This window comes from Leucopleurus acutus (genome assembly GCF_964270905.1).
Source record: "Leucopleurus acutus genome assembly, chromosome: X".
NCBI classification, from domain to species: domain Eukaryota; kingdom Metazoa; phylum Chordata; class Mammalia; order Artiodactyla; family Delphinidae; genus Leucopleurus; species Leucopleurus acutus.
In genome coordinates this window covers 8,345,871-8,365,127 of record NC_139148.1, presented here as the reverse complement: position 1 = coordinate 8,365,127, position 19,257 = coordinate 8,345,871, and the positions used below count along the sequence as shown (strand labels likewise).

General features: G+C 46.0%; 1 protein-coding gene across 3 annotated transcripts; it reads right to left on the bottom strand.

Moving 5' to 3' along the window:
• Nucleotides 1-397: 397 nt before the first annotated feature.
• On the bottom strand, nt 398-10,721 carry HCCS (holocytochrome c synthase). Of its 3 annotated transcripts, none has more exons than XM_082865301.1 (7): nt 10,610-10,721; nt 9,660-9,794; nt 6,428-6,579; nt 5,464-5,612; nt 4,616-4,735; nt 2,505-2,591; nt 398-1,889 (listed from the first exon to the last, which is right to left on the bottom strand). In XM_082865301.1, the coding sequence occupies exons 2-7, from the start codon at nt 9,760-9,762 to the stop codon at nt 1,691-1,693; spliced, it is 810 nt and encodes a 269-aa protein (XP_082721427.1). In that variant the 5' UTR covers nt 9,763-9,794; nt 10,610-10,721; the 3' UTR covers nt 398-1,690. The 3 variants fall into 3 exon arrangements, with proteins under 3 accessions (XP_082721427.1, XP_082721428.1, XP_082721429.1); XM_082865302.1 differs by having other exon boundaries at nt 9,660-9,728; nt 10,610-10,649; XM_082865303.1 differs by lacking the exon at nt 9,660-9,794 and having other exon boundaries at nt 10,610-10,684.
• Between the last annotated feature and the right edge of the window lie 8,536 nt (nt 10,722-19,257).

The following is a 19,257-nucleotide window of genomic DNA, read 5'->3' as shown; positions in this document are numbered from 1 at the left end:
ATCAGAGCAGAGAAGTATTGATCCCTGGATACAATCAAGTATAATTTGGACACCAAGCAGCTCTTATATCCAGGATTCTAGTCTTCTCTCGGAGTGGAGTAATGGTGTACAAACGGGATCTTGTCATCAGGTTCACCTGACAGTTTACTTTAGAGGTGGTTTTTCTCAAGAAATACTAGAACCCTATAAAAGGGGTGATTCCCTGCCTGCGGCTCAATTTTCAGTTTCCAGTTACAATACGTGGTTTCCCATAATAATGCCTTAACCTATGCTTACTCAATGACACTTAGGACCAAAACACATGCCAACAGTAATTATTTTCCTCAGATTAGAAATAGTTCATCTGTCTGATGAAATAAGTGTAAAGTTACTCTTAAAAGATTTTCAAAACCTGTTAACTATCAGCTTTATTTTCTTTGAAAACACACAAGTATTTTGAAATGTAGAAGAGTTTAGGGTTGTTGGATTTTTAAAACTCCACACAAAAGAGACACAACAAATGAAATTCATACCAAATGGATCACTCCAAACTGCTAAGTCCATCTACTAATTTAACACTACAGCACTCAAATGAAAGGAGTTCATATTATTAATACTTTAAAAAAAAACCCAAAACAACCACCAACAGTCATCTGTAACATGCTGCTGTAAGTTGAACAACCAGTGTATGGATTACTGGTACAAAGAAGTTCAATGGCAAACTTAGAGCTCCCTTAAAAAAACAAATGTGAACGGACACAGTGAGTTGGTGCAACCATTCTACATCTGGGAAAAACATTCTCCTTGTGAATTCTAACAACAGTGGACAAAATATAATCGTGTTTTAGAGTGGGACTGTCCCCAGCACTGCGACTTCAGCCAGACCTTCATGGTTCAGATGAGGCCAAGCAGAGAAGGGCTTCAGGCGGGGGAAGGAATGGGACTCAAGGGTGGGATTAAGCTGTCAAATGCCAGTACAGTGAGGCCCGCTTGCGGGGGGCGGGCAGAGTTACATATCAGAACAATTGGAATTAAAACAAAAATATTTAAAAAGTTAAAACATATACTCCAATGCACGTGCATCATCAAGTCATGGGGGAGCTGAAATTATTCTAGATCAAGGTCCAGTGTGAAAAAGTCACATAAGCGAAAATGTGCAGAGCCAGACACACTTCAGTCTGGCTGAGCGCATTTCCAGTGTGTGACCGCATTTCCCTCAGGGGTCACTACTGTATCGCAGGGACTTTAGAAATGTTGGTGACTTTTTAAAAAGCATAACAGAACACTTTTAATTGAAACACTGGACCAGGTCAGAGCTCCTGAGCATCCCATGGGCTTTCAGATCTACGTGTCAGTATGTAAGAGAAAACAGGGAGGAAAAAAGCAGCTCTCTTCATATTTTAAGCAAAGGTCTTTCTCAGAGGTTGTTCAGACTTTTCTAGATTAAATACGCAGGCAATGCTACAGGGAGTGCTTCCCACTTCTCTAAATGGGAAGACGACTTAAAATGATGCAGTATCAACTGCAAAGTGGAAACAGAGCTCAGAAGAGCACGTGCAGAGTGCCCTCTGCTAAGTGACATGTGAGGTGTGATGACCCCCTTGACACTCCCATTATATCAGGAGTGCAATTCAGTTTGGGGAAAGCAGTTTAATGTATTGCTCAGAAAAAAAAAATAGTTTATACATTCCCATGCCTGACAAAGCAGTGGCTAGGACGTCCAGCGCCACCAGGAGACCTTCACCCTGTCCCACACGGCCGAGAGCGAATCCAGAGCCGGCCGGACGTCCAAGATGGTGAACTGGTAGTCGTGGTTGACCTCGCCACCATCGTAGTAGTCAATGACGTATCTGACTTCTGTCCCGCAACGGTTGACGATCCAGTCGTGCCTGTCAAAAGGCAGCTCGTACCTGGAATGAAAACATGGCGGCGGGGGTTAAAACGCTGGTGGGGTGTTCAGCTCGGGTTTAGGCGGTGAGCAAGGCGGTGAGGCCGCGCGTGGGGAGGCCTGCTCTCGGAGTCCACGTCTAAGGGGAGGGGAGACTCGGAGGTCAGAACAGTCCACAGCGCTGAAGGCAGGTGGGGCTGGAGGGCCGGAGGAGCCCCGATCAGAGGACAGCTTATCTGCTGCAAGGGAATAAGGTCAACGGCGGGAAAGACGCCCAGGCCTGGGAGGTCAGCTGAGGTCCTGCAGAAATGCGGGTGTGAGCTGCAAATCCGACTACAAGAGGAGCGCTGACTGCACAGGCGGACAGGGATGGAGCGCGGGAGGAGAGAGGGGACAGCTGCGAGAACACAGAAGATGGCTTGGTTCAATCCTGTAAGAATTAGACAGGAAGCAGCCCGCGGCGCCCTGAGCCATCCGCACGCCAGCGGCCGCCCTGCGGGAGCGCAGCTCTACGGCTGGGCGCCGGTGACGTTCTGGAAGTTAGCACCACAGTTCTTCCACTGTCTGGTTTTGCTGCCAAGAGAAAGCAGACCCTGACCTGAGGAACAGAAAAGAACATGTCTGCACTGACACTCACCCCATCCAGGAACGAATTCTCGCCCTTGGTGAATACTCCTTCGCTTTCCCTCCAAACCGGATCAGTGATGGACCACAAGGACACTCCCTAGAAATCCCCAAGGAAGAAAACTCTATTAAAATATTTTCTTTCCCTTGAAAAATAGGGTGTTGCAGTTTCTCAATAATACACATTTTTCTGTAGGCATTTTACATAATACCACATTTACAGAGAAAGGTAACTTCGAAAAAATTCAAAGAAATAGCCCTATTCGTTAAAAATTCTGTGCTTTACTTCTGGATCAAGTACGTTTTACTCCCCCCCTTTCCCTCCATACATCTGCACTGCTCTTGGCAGGAGTGAGGAAACAGGGCCTTTCCACATGGGGTGGGGGTACACTCTCAGGAAGGAAAGTGTCAGGCATCGGGCATCACGCTTCGCTTTCACGAAGAGCAGCTGGGGTTTTTTCAGATGAATATACGAAAATCCTATACTCTTCTCTCATTTGAAACCAATAAACAGCCTTCATGAGGAAAGAAAACTGCTGGCTGATTCCCTAGGAACTAATGTAATCAGTGGTGGAACCATCTCTTTAAGTAACTGCATACAAGCTAACGGAGGGCAAGGTTCTGCCTAGACAGTCCACCCAGCCTCTGGGCAGACCCTGGGCTTGGACGTCCCAGGTGCCCGCCGGCCCGCGCGCCGGCACTGGGGGGCTCACGGTAGGCCTAGCACGAGGCACACGGCAGTGGCCCCTGTGGAGGGAGGGGAAGCTCCCGGAGGCCACCTGTCTGGGCAGCTGCTGTCATTGTTGAGACAGGCTTCGGCCTGGGCGGGTCTCTCTAATGAACTGGGAGGGAGCAAAGCACCCCGAGTGTGATGGGCCCCCAGGCGAGGACTAGCCGAGCTCCTTCCCTTCTCGGCTCTAACGACAGCACACTTTCAGCACAAGTCGCTGCAGACATTCGGAGCCCCCGTCACGAGCCAGCCAGGAGGATGACGCCTGCCTCTCCCGGGGAACTGAGAGGGGAAGCGTGGCCAAGTGACACCCAGGGAGTGACTAATGAACTTCAGAGTCCAAGCGTGAAAAAACAAACAGCACCTTAAAGATCATTAAGTGGATTTTACCCAAGAAATTAATCACTCGCATTTTGCCATGAATTAAAAATACTAGCCACCGACCATGGCAAAATCTGGCTGCGTGGAGACTCCACCCTCCGCCCCACGCTTCTCCGGGGGAGCCCTCAAACTGCCATCATTCTGGAAATGCTAAGTTTGGGCCTCACCCCAGACTGACTGAATCACAAACCCTAGGGGTGAGGCCCAGCGCTCGGTATTTTAACAAACCCGCAGGTGATGCTGATGCAGCTACGGCATGAGGACCGCGGCCCTGAAGAGACTGATGGCCCATCGCCACTAACTCACAACTGCATTTGGTTAGTCTCCCTGAGAAAAAGGGCCGTGTGCAAAGATGCCTCTTGACGTCTGCTCCTAATGGGGATTCAATAAACGCTGCTGAGTGAACAAACAAAACTGGTTTTCCCAGCTCCCTTTGGGCAGAGAGCATTTTAGAATCTCCCAACCCCCATGCTCTGCTTGCAGTGGACTCTGACACTCCTGTTGAGAGCTGCCGTCTACGGCCCCTCCCCTTGAATCTGGGCAGGCGGTCATCAAAGGAGAGGCAGCTTCCCTGCCGCTTTCTGGAACTCTAGCTCTGGGAACCCAGCCACCATGGTGTGAAGAAGCCGAAGCAGCCACATTTAGAGGCCATGGGCAAGTGTCCCGGCCGACAGCTGGTATCACTTACCAGAAGATGCCAGCCCACGGCTGTCAAAGCCACCCCTGACCCCTGAGTCTCGGTGGCTGAGACCCCATGCATCAGGGAGCAGAGACGAGCCATCCCTGCTCTGTCCTTTCTGTACTTGGAACTCACCAAACCCACGAGCATAATTAACTAGTTGCCATTTCACATGGCCGAGCAGGGTGGTCTGGAACAGGCCCACTACCTAAAATGTTTTATCAGAATAGCACATTGTTTGAATAAAATGCTTCTCTATTTCTTTTCATAGAAAGTGGCAATGACATTAGGAAGATGCCGGAAGGATGTTTTTTAAGACTTCAAACAGACTTACGTAGCGTGAAGGGCTTCCCACTTCAAAATTTCCTTCCAGGCCTGCTCATTGTTCTGGTTGTGAATTCTAATGATATTATACATGTCTTTCTGACTAATATCCTCATCCTTCCATGTCCACCTAGGAAAGAACATTTTGGTAAAACTTGACAAATATTACTGAGAATGCCATGTATTCATTTCATTGAGTCACCAAAAATCAGATTTACCCAGATATCAAGGATCCATCTATTTTTAAGGTGACACTTTTTCAATTAGCATCACGGATTCCCTACCTTTCCCAAGTATTTTATATAGTAGTGTTACCTTTTTTTTTTTTAAACTATTACTGGCTATGATGGGTTAATTTTACGATGAGATTAACATTTAAATGGGCAGAGAGTGCCCAGATCTAATAGCTGAAGGCTGAAACAGAACAAAGAGGCTGAGCCTCTGCCAGTAAAAGGGAATTCCTTCTGCCCGCCTGCTTTCCAACAGGGACATCGGTTTTTTTCCTGCCTTAGGACTTGAACTGAAACATCGGCCCTCCTGTGTGTCTCCAGCCTGCCAAGCAGATTGTAGGACTTCTCAGCCTTCAAAACTGTGAGTCAATTCCTTATCACAAATCTCTCTATATGTATAGAAAGACATACACATCCTGTTAGGTCTGTTTCTCTGGAGAATCCTAATACATTGGCCTTGCACTTATATTCTGATGAGTCTGAAAAATCAGTTGATTATTATAAACATTTACTGTACGTCTGGGGGATTAAAAACCTCTTTCACATTTAATTCATCTAAGAATTAAATGTGAAAGACGTTAGATTCACGAGCAAATTTATACCCTCAGTAATGTGCTTACTCACTCACCCTTTCCTTAACATCGCATTCCAGAACATCTGTTCGGAAGGATAAACCCACTTTTTATCTGAATCTGCCCTCGGAATAGATGACTCCTGTCTCACAGTAGATAGTGCAAACGGCTGATCGGGGGCTGGCGTCTGATTAGGTGGTGGCATCTAAATAAAATAAGTGGGTTTTTTAAAAAAAGGTTAGAGATATAAAGTTGAAACAATATAATGAACTACTTCCTAGAAAGCAAGGCATCACGAACACAGCACAGGTTCCCTATTAGACCAGCGACATCAAAGTTGCAGACTCTCAGGTCATCTGGCTGTTTCTCCTCGTTGTTTTGAGTTCTCATAAATGGTAAATGCACGCTGTACTTAAAAATTTGGTCTCTTTCTCCTCAAGGATTAAAAAGTAAAAACTAATATCATGATGGGCAGGAACTGCTACAAATTCCTGGAAGAGAGAAGGTGGGGCTATGTATATACATGTGTTTGTATGTGTGTATTTATAGACAGACAGACAGCAGCATACCACTGCTTTCTCGATGGCATTCCACTGCTGGCTGCCACGTGACACTGCACCACCCTTGTCACTGCCGTACAGGCTGGCACCCAGGTGTGCCTTAAGAGGCGCCCCAATCTTGCAGCGTGCCTACGAGGTTTCCCCAGACCACGAACACCTCTCCGAATTCTAGCTGTGCTAACTGAATTTCCTGCCCTCCTAAAACTCTATCCCAAAAGGCAATGTCCTCTGGCCTGGCTTATTCCTGGTCAGCCCACTCTGGGGCTTCGGGATGGCCCTTTGCTTTCTCAGGTGCTCTCTGAAACTACACTTAGTGACACATTCTAGATTTTCACTGTGGATGGAATATCAGACTTCTTTCTTTTAAAAGGACAGAAGAATCAATCCTAGCAGTTTGTCTTGGAGTCTGTAAAAGCATCTCTGCATAAAAACTTTAGGAAGAGGGGCCGGGCGCGATTACCAGGTTAGAAGGATCTAGGTTCTCCTTATTCTCAGCCATCGCGCCGGTGACGGGACACTGCACGTACTCGTACGCGCGTTCTTGGTGCGCAGGCACAGAGTCCGTTTTGCTCCCACAGGTTGGGCCAGATGGCTCGGCACTCACTGCACCGCCTGAAATAGTTGAAGGGTAAAAACAGTGTCACCACAAAGGCAGGACATCTGCCTCTCTCATCCTGGGCCCAAAGAGCTGAATGTTTGACTAGTGACCCACCAGCACAGGCAAAGCCAGGTTGCTACTGTTCACAGCTGCCAGGAGTTAAGCTAGTCAACATTCTAACATCCTAAAGACCAGCAAAAGGTTCGATAAATTTACTTGCCCCTTGAAAGAGAAAGGGGTACCCATTGGCTTACTGTGTCATTCCCCTAGTAAAAATAAACCCCAAAGCCTCAGCATTTGCAAGAGAAGCTACTGCCCACACCAGGGTTTTAGTAAGGGGTGGAAGGTAGCTGCTGTGAGCTGCTACAGAGGAACCTCCGTGGGGCCGGGGGCCACATGTGACTGGGTCTCCCTGACTTTCTGTTCCCAAATTCCAGACAAGATCCAACCCCAACCGGGACACAGGAGGCCAGGCTTTCATTACTGAGGCCTTCTCTCAGGGACTGCGGACAGGAGATAAAAAATGAGCAGAGGAGCCTTCAGAAAGGCTACTGGAGAAAAGAATGCCACTCTGCTTGTGCATTACTCCAGGACTAAAACAGGGCACAGAAAATTAGCACTTGGCCGAGGTTCTATTCCCCGTCAGCAGATAGCAAGTTTATCAAGCAAGGGCACACATGAAAGAAAACGTTCCACAATCCACGTAGGATCCAGATGCCACTTAAGAGGAAAGCTCTCCAGCTGCAAGAACAGCAGCGGGCAGGGTAGTGAGTGCCCAAGGATCCTGGGTACTGTTGGAAGCGAGTGTGCGGACCCAGAAGGCGGTGTAGACTCAGGAGGTGGGGGGCAGGCATTGGGAGAGCTACGGCCCAGGAAGACAGCGCTTGTGTAAAGGAACCCTTATCTTAAGCAGCAGCAGTTGGCACCAGGAATACACTGAATGCTGGGTGCCCTACACGAAAAAAGATGTTTCCTTTCACTTCCTTTCCTCTGCTTCTCCTCCCAGACCCTCATTCCCTAGGACCCTGTACAGCTGTCTCCTGAGGGGTAGAGGGAGACTTGTTCCATCTCCTCTCCTCGCCACCATTCCAAGTGCCAATCTTCTCTGGGCCACTGGTCCCAGCTGGGTGTTGCCGAGAAAATCCTGTTTACATTTTTCATATTATATAACCACTAGCCCCTTCGATCTCCTACAGATACCTACATTCTTTCCTAATGCAAATTCAGCTGACGGCTCTCCTGGATACACAGCGAATGAAATCAAACCGTACACAGGGCTCTGTGATTTCCTGGGGATGCTCAGAGCAGGCACACACCTGTTTCGTCCAAGTCTGCCTCCATTCTTTCCTGTATGAAGAAAGCCCAGAAGAGCACTGGACTGGTCCTTATCCAAGGTCCCAGAATTTTCACTGGCTTTGCCATTTACTAGCTGTGTGACTTGAAAGTTTCCTTAACTATAAAACAGGGGGAAAACCTACCATGCAGGATTATGAGGATGAGAATGTAAACTCCACTAGGCAAAGGATTTTTGTCTGTTTCGGACACTGCTGTTCTCTCAGTGCAAAAACAAACGCACAAAACCCATCAGTGCCTGGCACAGAGTGGGCAGGGAGCAAATCCTTGCTGACTGACGGAGGGAATGAACAGCTATAACTGTTATATAAAAGCTATAACTGTTATAACAAGGGAGTGTCAGCACTCAGTAAGCATGCAACACTGCTTCCTGCCCTCACGTCTTAAAACAGGAAGTCACACGTCAGGTGAATTCAGGCCATACTTTTACATGGACAATCTAAAGCGGAAGGTGGACCGATTAAAAATGAAAGCATTTCCATTCTCCCCTTTGCACTTAAAAAATGAACAGCAAGTCCATCATACAATGACTTTTTTTTTTTTAAGACGGACCATTTTTTTTTTTTTTTTTGCTGTACGCGGGCCTCTCACTGCTGCGGCCTCTCCCGCCGCAGAGCACAGGCTCCGGATGCGCAGGCCCAGTGGCCACAGCCCACGGGCCCAGCCGCTCCGCGGCACATGGGACCCTCCCAGACCGGAGCACGAACCCGCGTCCCCCGCATCGGCAGGCGGACTCCCAACCACTGCGCCACCAGGGAAGCCCGATGTGGGCCATTTTTAAAGTCTTTATTGAATTTGTTACAATATTGCTTCTGTTTTATGTTTTGGTTTTTTTTTTTTTTTTTGCAGTATGCGGGCCTCTCACTGTTGTGGCCTCTCCCGTTGTGGAGCATAGGCTCCGGACGCGCAGGCTCAGCGGCCATGGCTCACGGGCCCAGCCGCTCCGCGGCACGTGGGATCTTCCCGGATCGGGGCACGAACCCGTGTCCCCTGCATCGGCAGCCGGACTCTCAACCACTGCGCCACCAGGGAAGCCCTATGTTTTGGTTTTTTGGCCGTGAGGCATGTGGGATCTTAGCTCCCCGACCAGGGATCAAACCCGCACCCCCTGCATTGGAAGGCGAAGTCTTAACCACTGGGACTGCCAGGGAAGTCCCGGCAATGCCTTAGTTTTACACAGAGAGTACTCCAACGGATGGAGGAGTAAAGCTGTCTTGGTAAAGAAAGACAGCGAGATCTAGACCAGGGTTTCTCAGCCTGGGCACTCTTGACATTTGGGGCCTGTTTTAAGGGCTGCACTGTGCATTGCAGGATGTTTAGCACAACTCCTGGCTTCTACTCATTAGACACACCCTCTTCTCTCAGTTATGACAAAGCAAAAATGCCTCCAGGCGTTGCCAGGTGTCCTGCAGGGTGAGGTGGGGAGAACCGCTGAAGTAGACAATGGCAAACTCTGGGGGTGGGGGCTGATGTATGGGAAGAATCCCTACACTCTCATGCACTATCTCCATCATCACACTAACCCTGTGAAATATAGTTATTATATCCTCGGCTTACAGAGGATCGGTGGAGACTTAGAGAAGTAACTTGTCTACAGTCACATACTTGTAAGTAACAACCTAAGGAGTGAACCCAGGTCGCCTCACTCCCAGGCCTAGGCGCCTCACCAGCATGCTGTACTGTCTCCTGAGGATTCTTTTGAGAATTCTCGTTTTTATTTCCTAGACAAAGGGTAGATTACCTTTCATTTTCCCTTCATGCATTGGGCATCCCGAAGGCGGGGCTGCTGTCTGATGATCTGACGTCTGAACTGCAACATCAGGGGTAGATACAGACAAACCCATGGTTGGAATCGCAGTGTTGAATCCAAGCAAGTCTAAATTCACAGGTGCCAGAGCAAAGAGATAGATTAATGCTGATGCCTGGGCTCCAACTACTCCCTTAGTGTTTTTTGGTTTTTTTCCCCCCCCGCTACGCGGGCCTCTCACTGTTGTGGCCTCTCCCGTTAAGGAGCACAGGCTCCGGACGCTCAGGCTCAGCGGCCGTGGCTCACGGGCCCAGCCGCTCCGCGGCACGTGGGATCCTCCCGGACCGGGGCACGAACCCGTGTCCCCTGCATCGGCAGGCGGACTCTCAACCACTACGCCACCAAGGAAGCCCCCTTAGTGTTCTTAATCTGGCCAACGCTTGTTTCTCCTCCTTGTCATCCTTATGGAAATGTGCTGGGCAGGGACGCCACTTCGCCCGCCACTTCGCCCTCCACTTCGCCCTCGAAGTGGAGCTTTAGCATATCACCCACTTTGGGAAATACTAGTGTGAAATCTACACCACCTTTGGGGACACGTTTCTAAGGGTGTGCGGATTTTGGCGGTGACGTGAGGAGGTCCCTGAGAAGTCATGTCACAGCGAGGGGGTGTAGGCCCGGGGTTGGGGAGAAGGGGGTTCTAGGTGGTGATCCGATGGGAGAAAGGAAGCCCACTGAGTCCAGATTAGACCCCCGGCCCTGGAGCTCAGTGAGGGTCTGGGAGTCTGGGAAGGGTATGGCGTAGAAAAAAAGATTAGAGGAAGGAAGAAAAGGACAGTAGAGGGCAAGGCGCGGCCAGAGTCTTCCTGGCACGGTCCCCGCGCGTGCTACCGTCGAATCCCAGGATCTCAGGCCCCCACGGCCTCAGCCAGCCCGCCCCTCCGCACCTGACTCCGGTCCCGGGCTCCGGCCCCGCCTCTAACCGCCAACTCCGGCGCGGAGTGGCAGCGACCCGCCGGCACCTCCTTCCCCTCGCTCGGTCACCGCAGGTTGCCCCGGTCACTGCAGGCTCTCTTGCGCGCCGCTACTTCCTCTTCCGAAGGCGGAACTTCCGGGCGCGTGGAAGGCGGGCACGCGGGCTGAAAGGGAAAGGCTTCCGTCAATCACGGAGGAGCAGGCCCCGCCCTCTCCTTCCTCGGCCTATAAGTGCGAGTGTCCCTCCCCGGCCCCGCCCCTCCTGGCCAGAGCGGGCAGAGAGAAGCTTCGGCTGGACCAGAGACTTTACCGTAGAGTGACGTTCTCTGCTGTAGCTGCTTTAGGCTGCGGAGGCGTTGCTTTGGAAGAGTTCGTTTTAAAATTTCTATCTTTTAAATTGTATCCCGTCAGTTTTAATTATAGTAATGACTCAAGAAACATCAGTAGGTGTGCAGAACTGTGGCCGACTCTGGAGATCTAAAAATGAACAAAACAAGGTCCCGGCTCCCCAGGTCTTCTTAACTGGGTGTGTGGATTTGAAGGTTTGTATTTTCACTTGCCTGTAACAGAAATTTAGCATTTTTTTTTCCTTCAGGAAGGCAGGCAACAAATCCTAGTAGTGTTAGCTATATGTGGCACTGATAGCACTCACAGAGAAATAATGTCACATATGATTGTTATTTCTGTCTCAAAATACTATTCATCACTACTTTGAAATTAAAGTAAGTTTATCTTGTTTTTTAAAGTGTTAATAAGAAGCATATGTCTTTCTGTATCACCGTAGTGGATCTGTGAAGTCTCTTTCCAGGAATCGCCCTCTGCCTAAGAGAACTGCTTCAAGCAAAATCACATTCCCTCTCTGGGGACAGGTTGCTGCCTCTGAGTCGTCTCTGCAAGGGTACCTAAGCCCAGGCCCCTAGCCTCAAGCGCGACAACTCAGAAGGGCCATCCCAGCTTCAGAGCTGCTCCTAGGGTCAGCTGAGGCTTCCACTGTGACTGCATCACAGTTCCATTTCTCCTTTTGCCCTGTCTTTCTATCACTCTCTCGAAGCTGTTCATGAGAACCTTTTTTTTTTAAGATGTTGGGGGTAGGAGTTTATTAATTAATTTATTTATTTTTGCTGTGTTGGGTCTTCGTTTCTGTGCGGGGGCTTTCTCTAGTTGTGGCAAGCGGGGGCCACTCTTCATTGCGGTGCGCGGGCCTCTCACTGTCGCGGCCTCCCTTGTTGCGGAGCACAGGCTCCAGACGCGCAGGCTCAGTAGTTGTGGCTCACGGGCCTAGTTGCTCCGCGGCATGTGGGATCCTCCCAGACCAGGGCTCGAACCCGTGTCCCCTGCATTAGCAGGCAGATTCTCAACCACTGCGCCACCAGGGAAGCCCCATGAGAACATTTGTATGCACAAATCTTGTGGAGTCTCAGCCTTTTTAATAAGTGTAATTGTTATTTAGGTTTGGTGAGGCCGGCAGATTGGGAAACAACTACCATTAAAAAGGTAGTTTATTATACTCACAGATCCCAAGAGATGGAGGACACACCACACCGTGGGGCGCCACACGTGGAGGCGCTGGGGTTGATCACGAGGCAGGAGGAGAGAGGGGGACTGTGGGCATGAGCCTTTATTATGGTTTCCATAAGAAGGGATGGGCAAAGCAGGGCAAGCAGGTTTAGAATTGGCTAATTGGAATAATTTCAGCAGGCTCTGGAGCATAGGGGCTGTCCCCAGTTGTTTGGTACCTGGCCCTGGGGTGATAAGGGCAGGTGGATAGTGGCCCCGAGTGTGACATCCCAGAAAGGGAGGTGATTGGGGGGTGTGAGCTTAGATGCTGAAGTCGGGGAACTGACCAGCCTCTAGCCAGAGCGTCAAAACTGGATCAAGACAGCATTAAAAAAAAACTCTGTTACATTGGTGTATATTTCCTGGGGGAACCTAGCCTAATCTGTTTTTTAAAATATGCTGATAAGTATATTTCAACATACAGTAGACCCTAGAACAACACGGGCTTGAACTGCACATGTCCACTTGTATGCAGGGTTGTTTGTTTTTTCCCCCCCCCCAGTAAATACTACAGTACTACACCATCTGGGATTGGTTGAACCGCGGATATGGAGGGTTGCCTATGGGCGTGAGCTTCTTCGAATTTGGGGATCCGTGGTGGGTTCTGGAGCCAGGCCCCCTCGGATACTGAGCAGCGACTGTAATTGGTTTCTTTCGTAATTTCTTGTATTTTATTTTATGCATGTAAAAATATTATTCTGAGAAGATACAGACTTCACCAGATTCCAAAGGGTCACATGGCACCAAAAGGGCAAAAGCGTTTGGTAATTGAAGAGACAGGCATGCAAACAAGTAACAATATTTACATGTCAGTATATGTATGTGCAGACTATTCCTGGCCAAAAAGGAAGAAGTGACTATTGTGAGGATGATGTGCAGGAAGTGGGTGGAAGGGAAAGTGTAAGTAACAAGAATGCTTTATAGAGAAGGAGCTGCTAACGTCGCGTGTTACAGGAAGAGTGGTAGGTGGGTGAGAAGACTGGCAGGACACCTTCGACCCCAATTTCCACTCTCTGAATTGTTTTGTCTTGTTTGTCCCTCCACATTCCAGGTAACACGCTAACACCAACATGCACACACAAACACATCCCTCCCGTCTGCCAATAGTTATAAACAATTTTGGATAAATCACGGTTTAGTATTTATGTTATTATGACTCTAAAAATATTCGTAATGACCAATGATGAAATTTTTTCTTGTAGAACTTTTCCACTAGAATTTAATACTTGCCTTGTTTTTCCCCTTTGTGTAGTTTTAAATGATTACCCATCAGCATTGTAAATCTCCTCTCAATGCATTCAAATATATCAACTACTCTTTATGTTTCCTTTTTTGGTTTTTTTTTTCCCTTGGGTCCTCACTCTTGAATAAACACCTCACCTCTGTCACTGCCCAGTTCTAGACTGTTTGGAAATGACTTCTGCCCATTGTCTTCCTGGGACTTGCTGTCAACCTTTTCCTGTCCTGTGCTGGATCTCTGGTCTTTGGATACCGTGTATTCTTCTTTGCATTGTTTTGGGAGCACATCAGTTTTTGAGGTCTGGAAAATCAAAAAATGTCTGTGTTTTACCCTCCCACTTGACTGCTAGCTTGGATATATAATTCTAGGTTTAGAGACATTTCTTTCAGAATTGTTAAGTGATTGCTTCATCATCTTCTAGTTCCCACTGTTGGTGTTGAGAAATCAGATGTCATTTCTTTTTTTTCTTCCTCAATATTTTTAACATCGTCTCTTTCTTCCAGTGGCCTGAAAAGATGTGCCTTGATATAGACCTCTTTGCTTTCACTGGCTTGGCACCTGAAGGGACCATTCATTCTGGATACTGATATCCTTCATGTTAGGGATATTATCTTATATTATTAATTTTCTTAATAACTTGCTCCCCTCCTCTTTCTTCATTCTCTCTTTTAAGTAACTTCTATTACTCATATGTCGGATTCCCAGACTGGCAGTCCATTTTCTATCAGTTTTTCATTTTGTTTTATTTTTTGGGATATTTAAAAAATTTTCCATCCATTTTATTAGGTTTATTTCTGCTCATGTATGGAATTTCCAAGACATGTATGTATTTATTTTTATGTATGTGTATGTGTGCATTTGTGTGTGTGTATATGTGAGTATGTGCATGTGTGAGTATGTGTACATGCACATATACAAGGCAGTGTATACGGGTGTGATATGAACTGCTGCTGTCAGACCCAGGGTTTAGCAGAGAGGAAAAATTGAATCTCTTTTAGAGTTACAAACAGAATTTATGACTGGTCCTGGTAAAATCAGTCTCCTTTCCAAACCTGCAATTACTTACGTTTACAGTGTTGCTTTTGTTCTCAGAGCTCCCACAATTCCTCATCCCTTGCACAATTCTCATTTCCCATAATTCCATTTCTCCTATAATTCCCCATCTCTTCCACAATTCTCCATTCTCTCTCACAATTCTCTGTTCTCTGATAATATTCTGACCTCTTTCACAATTCCCCCATTTCTTCCCCAATTCCCCCCCCATTCTGGTTTTTTCCCACAGTTCCCTGTGTCTCCCACATTTCTGTGTTCTTTCCCAGAATTCCCCATGCCTCCCACAATTCTTTATTCTTTCCCTCAATTCCCTGTCTCACTCACAATCTGTCTTTTCCCACAATTCTCTGCTTCTCCCATAATTCCTTTCCCACAGTTTTTGTGGTGGAGGGGTTGTTTTAATTGTTTTCTTAATTGAGATATAGTTGATGTATGTTATATTAGTTTCAGGTGTACAACATAATGATTTGATATATGTATATACTGGGAAATGATTACCACAATAAGTCTAGTTAAGATCCATGACACACTTAGTTACAAAATTTTGTCTTGTGATGAGAACTTTTAAGATCTACTCAACTAGTGACTTTCAAATATACAACACGGTACCATTAACTACAGTTGCCATGCTGTATATGACATCCTGAGGACTTACTTATTTTATAACTGGAAGTTTGTATCTTTTGACCACCTTCACCTATTTCACCCTGCCCCCAACCCCCAGCCTCTGGCACCACTAATTTGTTCTCTGTATCTGTGAGTACATTTTTTTAAGATTCTACTATAAGTGAGATCACATGGTATTTGTCTTTCTCTGTCTGACTTGTTTCACTTAGTATAGTGCTCTCAAGGTCTTTGCATGTTGTCACAAATGACGGGATTCCATTCTTTTTATGGCTGAATAATATTCCATTGTATACAAATACCACATCTTCTTTATCCATTCATCCATTGATAGGCAGTTAGTTTGCTTCCATGTCTTGGCTATTGTAAATAATGTTTTAATGAACGTGGGGGTGTGTACATCTTTTCAAGCTAGTGTTTTCATTTCCTTTGGATAAATAACCAGAAGTGGAATTGCTGGATCATGTGGTAGTTCTATTTTTACTTTTTGAGGAAACTTCATGCTTTTTTCTTTAGTTGCTACATCAGTGTACATTTCCACCAACAGCACACGAGAGCTTCCTTGTCTCCACACGCTCATCCTCATTTCTTGTCTTTTTGACAGTAGTCATTCTAACAGGTGTGAAGTGATATCTCATCTGGGTTTATTTGCATTTCCCTGATGATTAGAGATTTTGAGCACATTTTTATGTACCTGTTGGCTATCTATATATCTTCTTTGGAAAAATATCTACTCAGTTCCTCTTCCTATTTTTTAGTTGGATTGTTTGTTTTTTGCTATTGAGTTCTTCATATATTTTGGATATTAATGCCTTATCAGATATATGATTTACAAATATTTTCTCCCCTTCGGTAGGTTTCCTTTTCATTTTGTTGATAGTTTCCTTTGCTGTGCAGAAGCTTTTGAGTCTGATATAGTCCTACTTGTTTGTTTTTACTTTTGTTGCCAAATCCAAACAATCATCTCCAAGACCAATGTCAAGGAGTTTACTGCCTTGTAAACTTGTAGGAGTTTTCTAGTAGGAGTTTTATGGTTTCAGGTCTTACTTTTAAGTTTTTAATCCATTTTGAGTTAATATTTGTGTATAGTGTATAATAGTGGTCCAGTTCAATTCTTTTGCATGTGGCTGTGCAGTTTCCCAACACCGTTTATTGAAGAGACTGTCCTTTCCCCATTGTGTATTCTTGGCTCCTTTATTGTAAATTATTTGGCCATGTATGCATGGATTTATTTCTGGACTCTCTATTCCATTCCATTGATCTATGTGTCTGTTTTTATGCCAATACCATACTGTTTTGATTATGGTAGGTTTGTAATATAGTTGAAATCAGACTCTGTAGTGCCTCCAGCTTTATTCTTTTTTCCCAAGACTGCTTTGGCTATATGGGGTCTTTTGTGGTTCCATACAAATTTTAGGATTGTTTGTTCTATTTCTGTGAAAACATGCCATTGGATTTTTTTTCTCTTTCTTTTTGGCCACACCACGTGGCATGCGGAATTTCCCCTACCAGGGATCGAACCTGTGCCCCCTGCAGTGGAAGCATGGAGTCTTAACCACTGGACCGCCAGGGAAGTCTGAAATGCCATTGGAATTTTGATATGGATTGCATTGAATGTGTAGATTGCTTTGGGTTAGTATGATCATTTCAACAATATTAATCCTTCCAATCCATGAGCATAGAATATCCTTCCATATATTTGTGTTTTCTTTGATTTCTTTAATAAAAATCATATATTCGGTTGGCCAAAAAGTTCGTTCAGTTTTCCTGTAACATCTTACAGCAAAACCCGAATGAACTTTTTGGTCATCCAGTTTTCAATGTTCAGGTCTTTCAACTTCCTGGGGACTTTATTCCTAGGTATTTTATTCTTTATGTTGCAGTTGTGAATGGTAATGTTTTCTTAATTTCTTTTGCTGCTAGTTCATTATTAGTTTATGGAAATGCAACTGATTCCCACAATTCCCAGTCTCATGCACAATTCTCTTTTCTTTCCCACAGTTCTGTGTCACTCCCACAATTCCACATGGATTCCACAATTCTGTTTTATCCCAGAGTTCTCCATCTCTCCCATAATTCCACATGTCTCCTATAATTCTCTATTCTCTCCCACAATTCCATGTCACTCCCACAATTCCACATGTCTCCCGTAATTCTCCTTCTTTCCCACAGGTCCTCTTGTCTCCCATAATTCTCTCTTTTTCCTACAGTTCTCTGTTTTTTCCCGTAATTCCCTGTCCCTCCCACAAATCCATGTGTCTCCCGTAATTCTCCGTTCTTTCCCATTATTCCCTCACTCCCAGAATTCCTCCTGTCCCCCACAATTCTCTCTTCCTTCCCAGAATTCCCACTGTCTCCAACAGTTCTCTATTCTTTCCCACAATTCTCCACTCTCCCTCAATTCTGTTTCCTAAATTTCCCGTCTTTCTCATAATTCTTTATTCTCTTTTGCAGTACCCCATTACCTCTCACAGTTTTTGCTCTTCCATCATACTCTGTTCACTCCCACAATTCTCTACTTTCTCTCCATTCTCTCCCGTAATTCTTTGGTCTTTCCCATAGTTCCCCTTGTCTCCCACAATTCTCTATTCTCTCCCACAATTCCCTGTCACTCCCACAGTTCCACGTTCTCCCACAATTCCCTGTCACTCCCATAGTTCCATGTGTCTCCCACAATTCTCTATTCTCTCCCACAATTCCCTGTCATTCCCACAGTTCCATGTTCTCCCACAATTCCCTGTCACTCCCATAGATCCATGTGTCTCCCACAATCCTCTGTTCTTTCCCACAATTCTCCATTTCTCCCACAGTTCTTTTTTTGTCCCGTTACCTCATTATTTATGACAATTTTTCTCGCATAAAACGTATTTTCTCTCACAACTGTCTATTTTTTCCTTGTCATCGTTCTTTCTCAGTGCCCCAATGCCTCCAGCAATTCCCCTGTCACTTTCAAAATTGTCTGCACTCACTCAATTTCCTGTTTTTCCCATAATTGTCTACTCTGTACTGCAATTTTTCATCTCTCCCACAACTCTTTGTTTTTCCCACAATTCTCTGTTCTTAACCACAATTCCCTGTCACTTCCAGAATTCCCAGTGTCTCCAACCATTCTCTATTCTTTCCCATAATTCTCCACTCTCACAATTCTGTTTCCTAAATTTCCTGTCTTTCTCATAATTCTTTATTCTCTTTTGCAGTACCCCATTATCTCTCACAGTTCTTGCTCCTCCATCATACTCTATTCACTCCCACAGTTCTCTATATTCTCTCTTTTCCACAGTTCTCTGTCACTCCCACAATTCTCTCTCTCCCAAAATTCCGCCTGTCTCCCACAGTTCCCTTTTTCTCCCACAGTTCTCTGTTTTTCCCACAATTCCCTGTCAGTCCCACAGTTCTATGTGCCTCCCGTAATTCTCTGTTCTCTCACACAATTCCCTGTCAGTCCCACAGTTCTATGTGCCTCCCATAATTCTATGTTCTCTCCCACAATTCCCTGTCACTCCCACAGTTCCATGTGTCTCCCACAATTTTCTATTCTCTCCCACAATTCCCTGTCACTCCCACAATTCCTTGTTTTTCCCACAATTCTCTTTTCTATCCTACAGTTCCCATCTCCCACAATTCTCAGGTTTCCCCCATAATTCCACAGGTCTCCCACAATCCTCTCTTCTCTTCCACAATTCCCTGTCATTCCCACAATTCCATGTGTCTCCCATAATTGTTTTCTGACAATTCTTTGTTCTTTCACAGAATTCCTCATCTCCCACAGTTCTCTGTTCTTTCCCACAATTCTCCATTTCTCCCACAGTTTTTCTTCTCTCCCATATTACCACATTTATCACAATTGTTTCTTCTCCCATAACACTCTATTCTCTCCCACAGTTATTTATTCTCTCTCACAATTGTATGCTTTTCCCTTCTCACAATTTCCTTTTCTCTCATAAGGTCCCAGTGCCTCCCACAGTTCCTGTCACTTTCACAATTCTCTGCATTCACTGAATTTCCTTATTTTTCCACAATTGTCTACTCTGTCCCACAATTCTCTCTTTCCCACAATTCTTTGTTTTTTCCCATAATTCTTAATCTCTCCCACAATTCTCTGTTTTATCCCAGAATTCCCTTTGTCTCCCCCAATTCTCAGTTGTT

Coding starts and splice junctions, on each gene's coding strand:
- HCCS (XM_082865301.1), bottom strand. CDS start 9,762: ATGGGTTTGTCTGTATCTACCCCTGATGTTGCAGTTCAGACGTCAGAT. Junction 6,580..9,659: donor GCATGAAGGGAAAATGAAAG/GTAATCTACCCT, acceptor CAACTATTTCAG/GCGGTGCAGTGAGTGCCGAG. Junction 4,736..5,463: donor AATGCGATGTTAAGGAAAGG/GTGAGTGAGTAA, acceptor GTTCTTTCCTAG/GTGGACATGGAAGGATGAGG.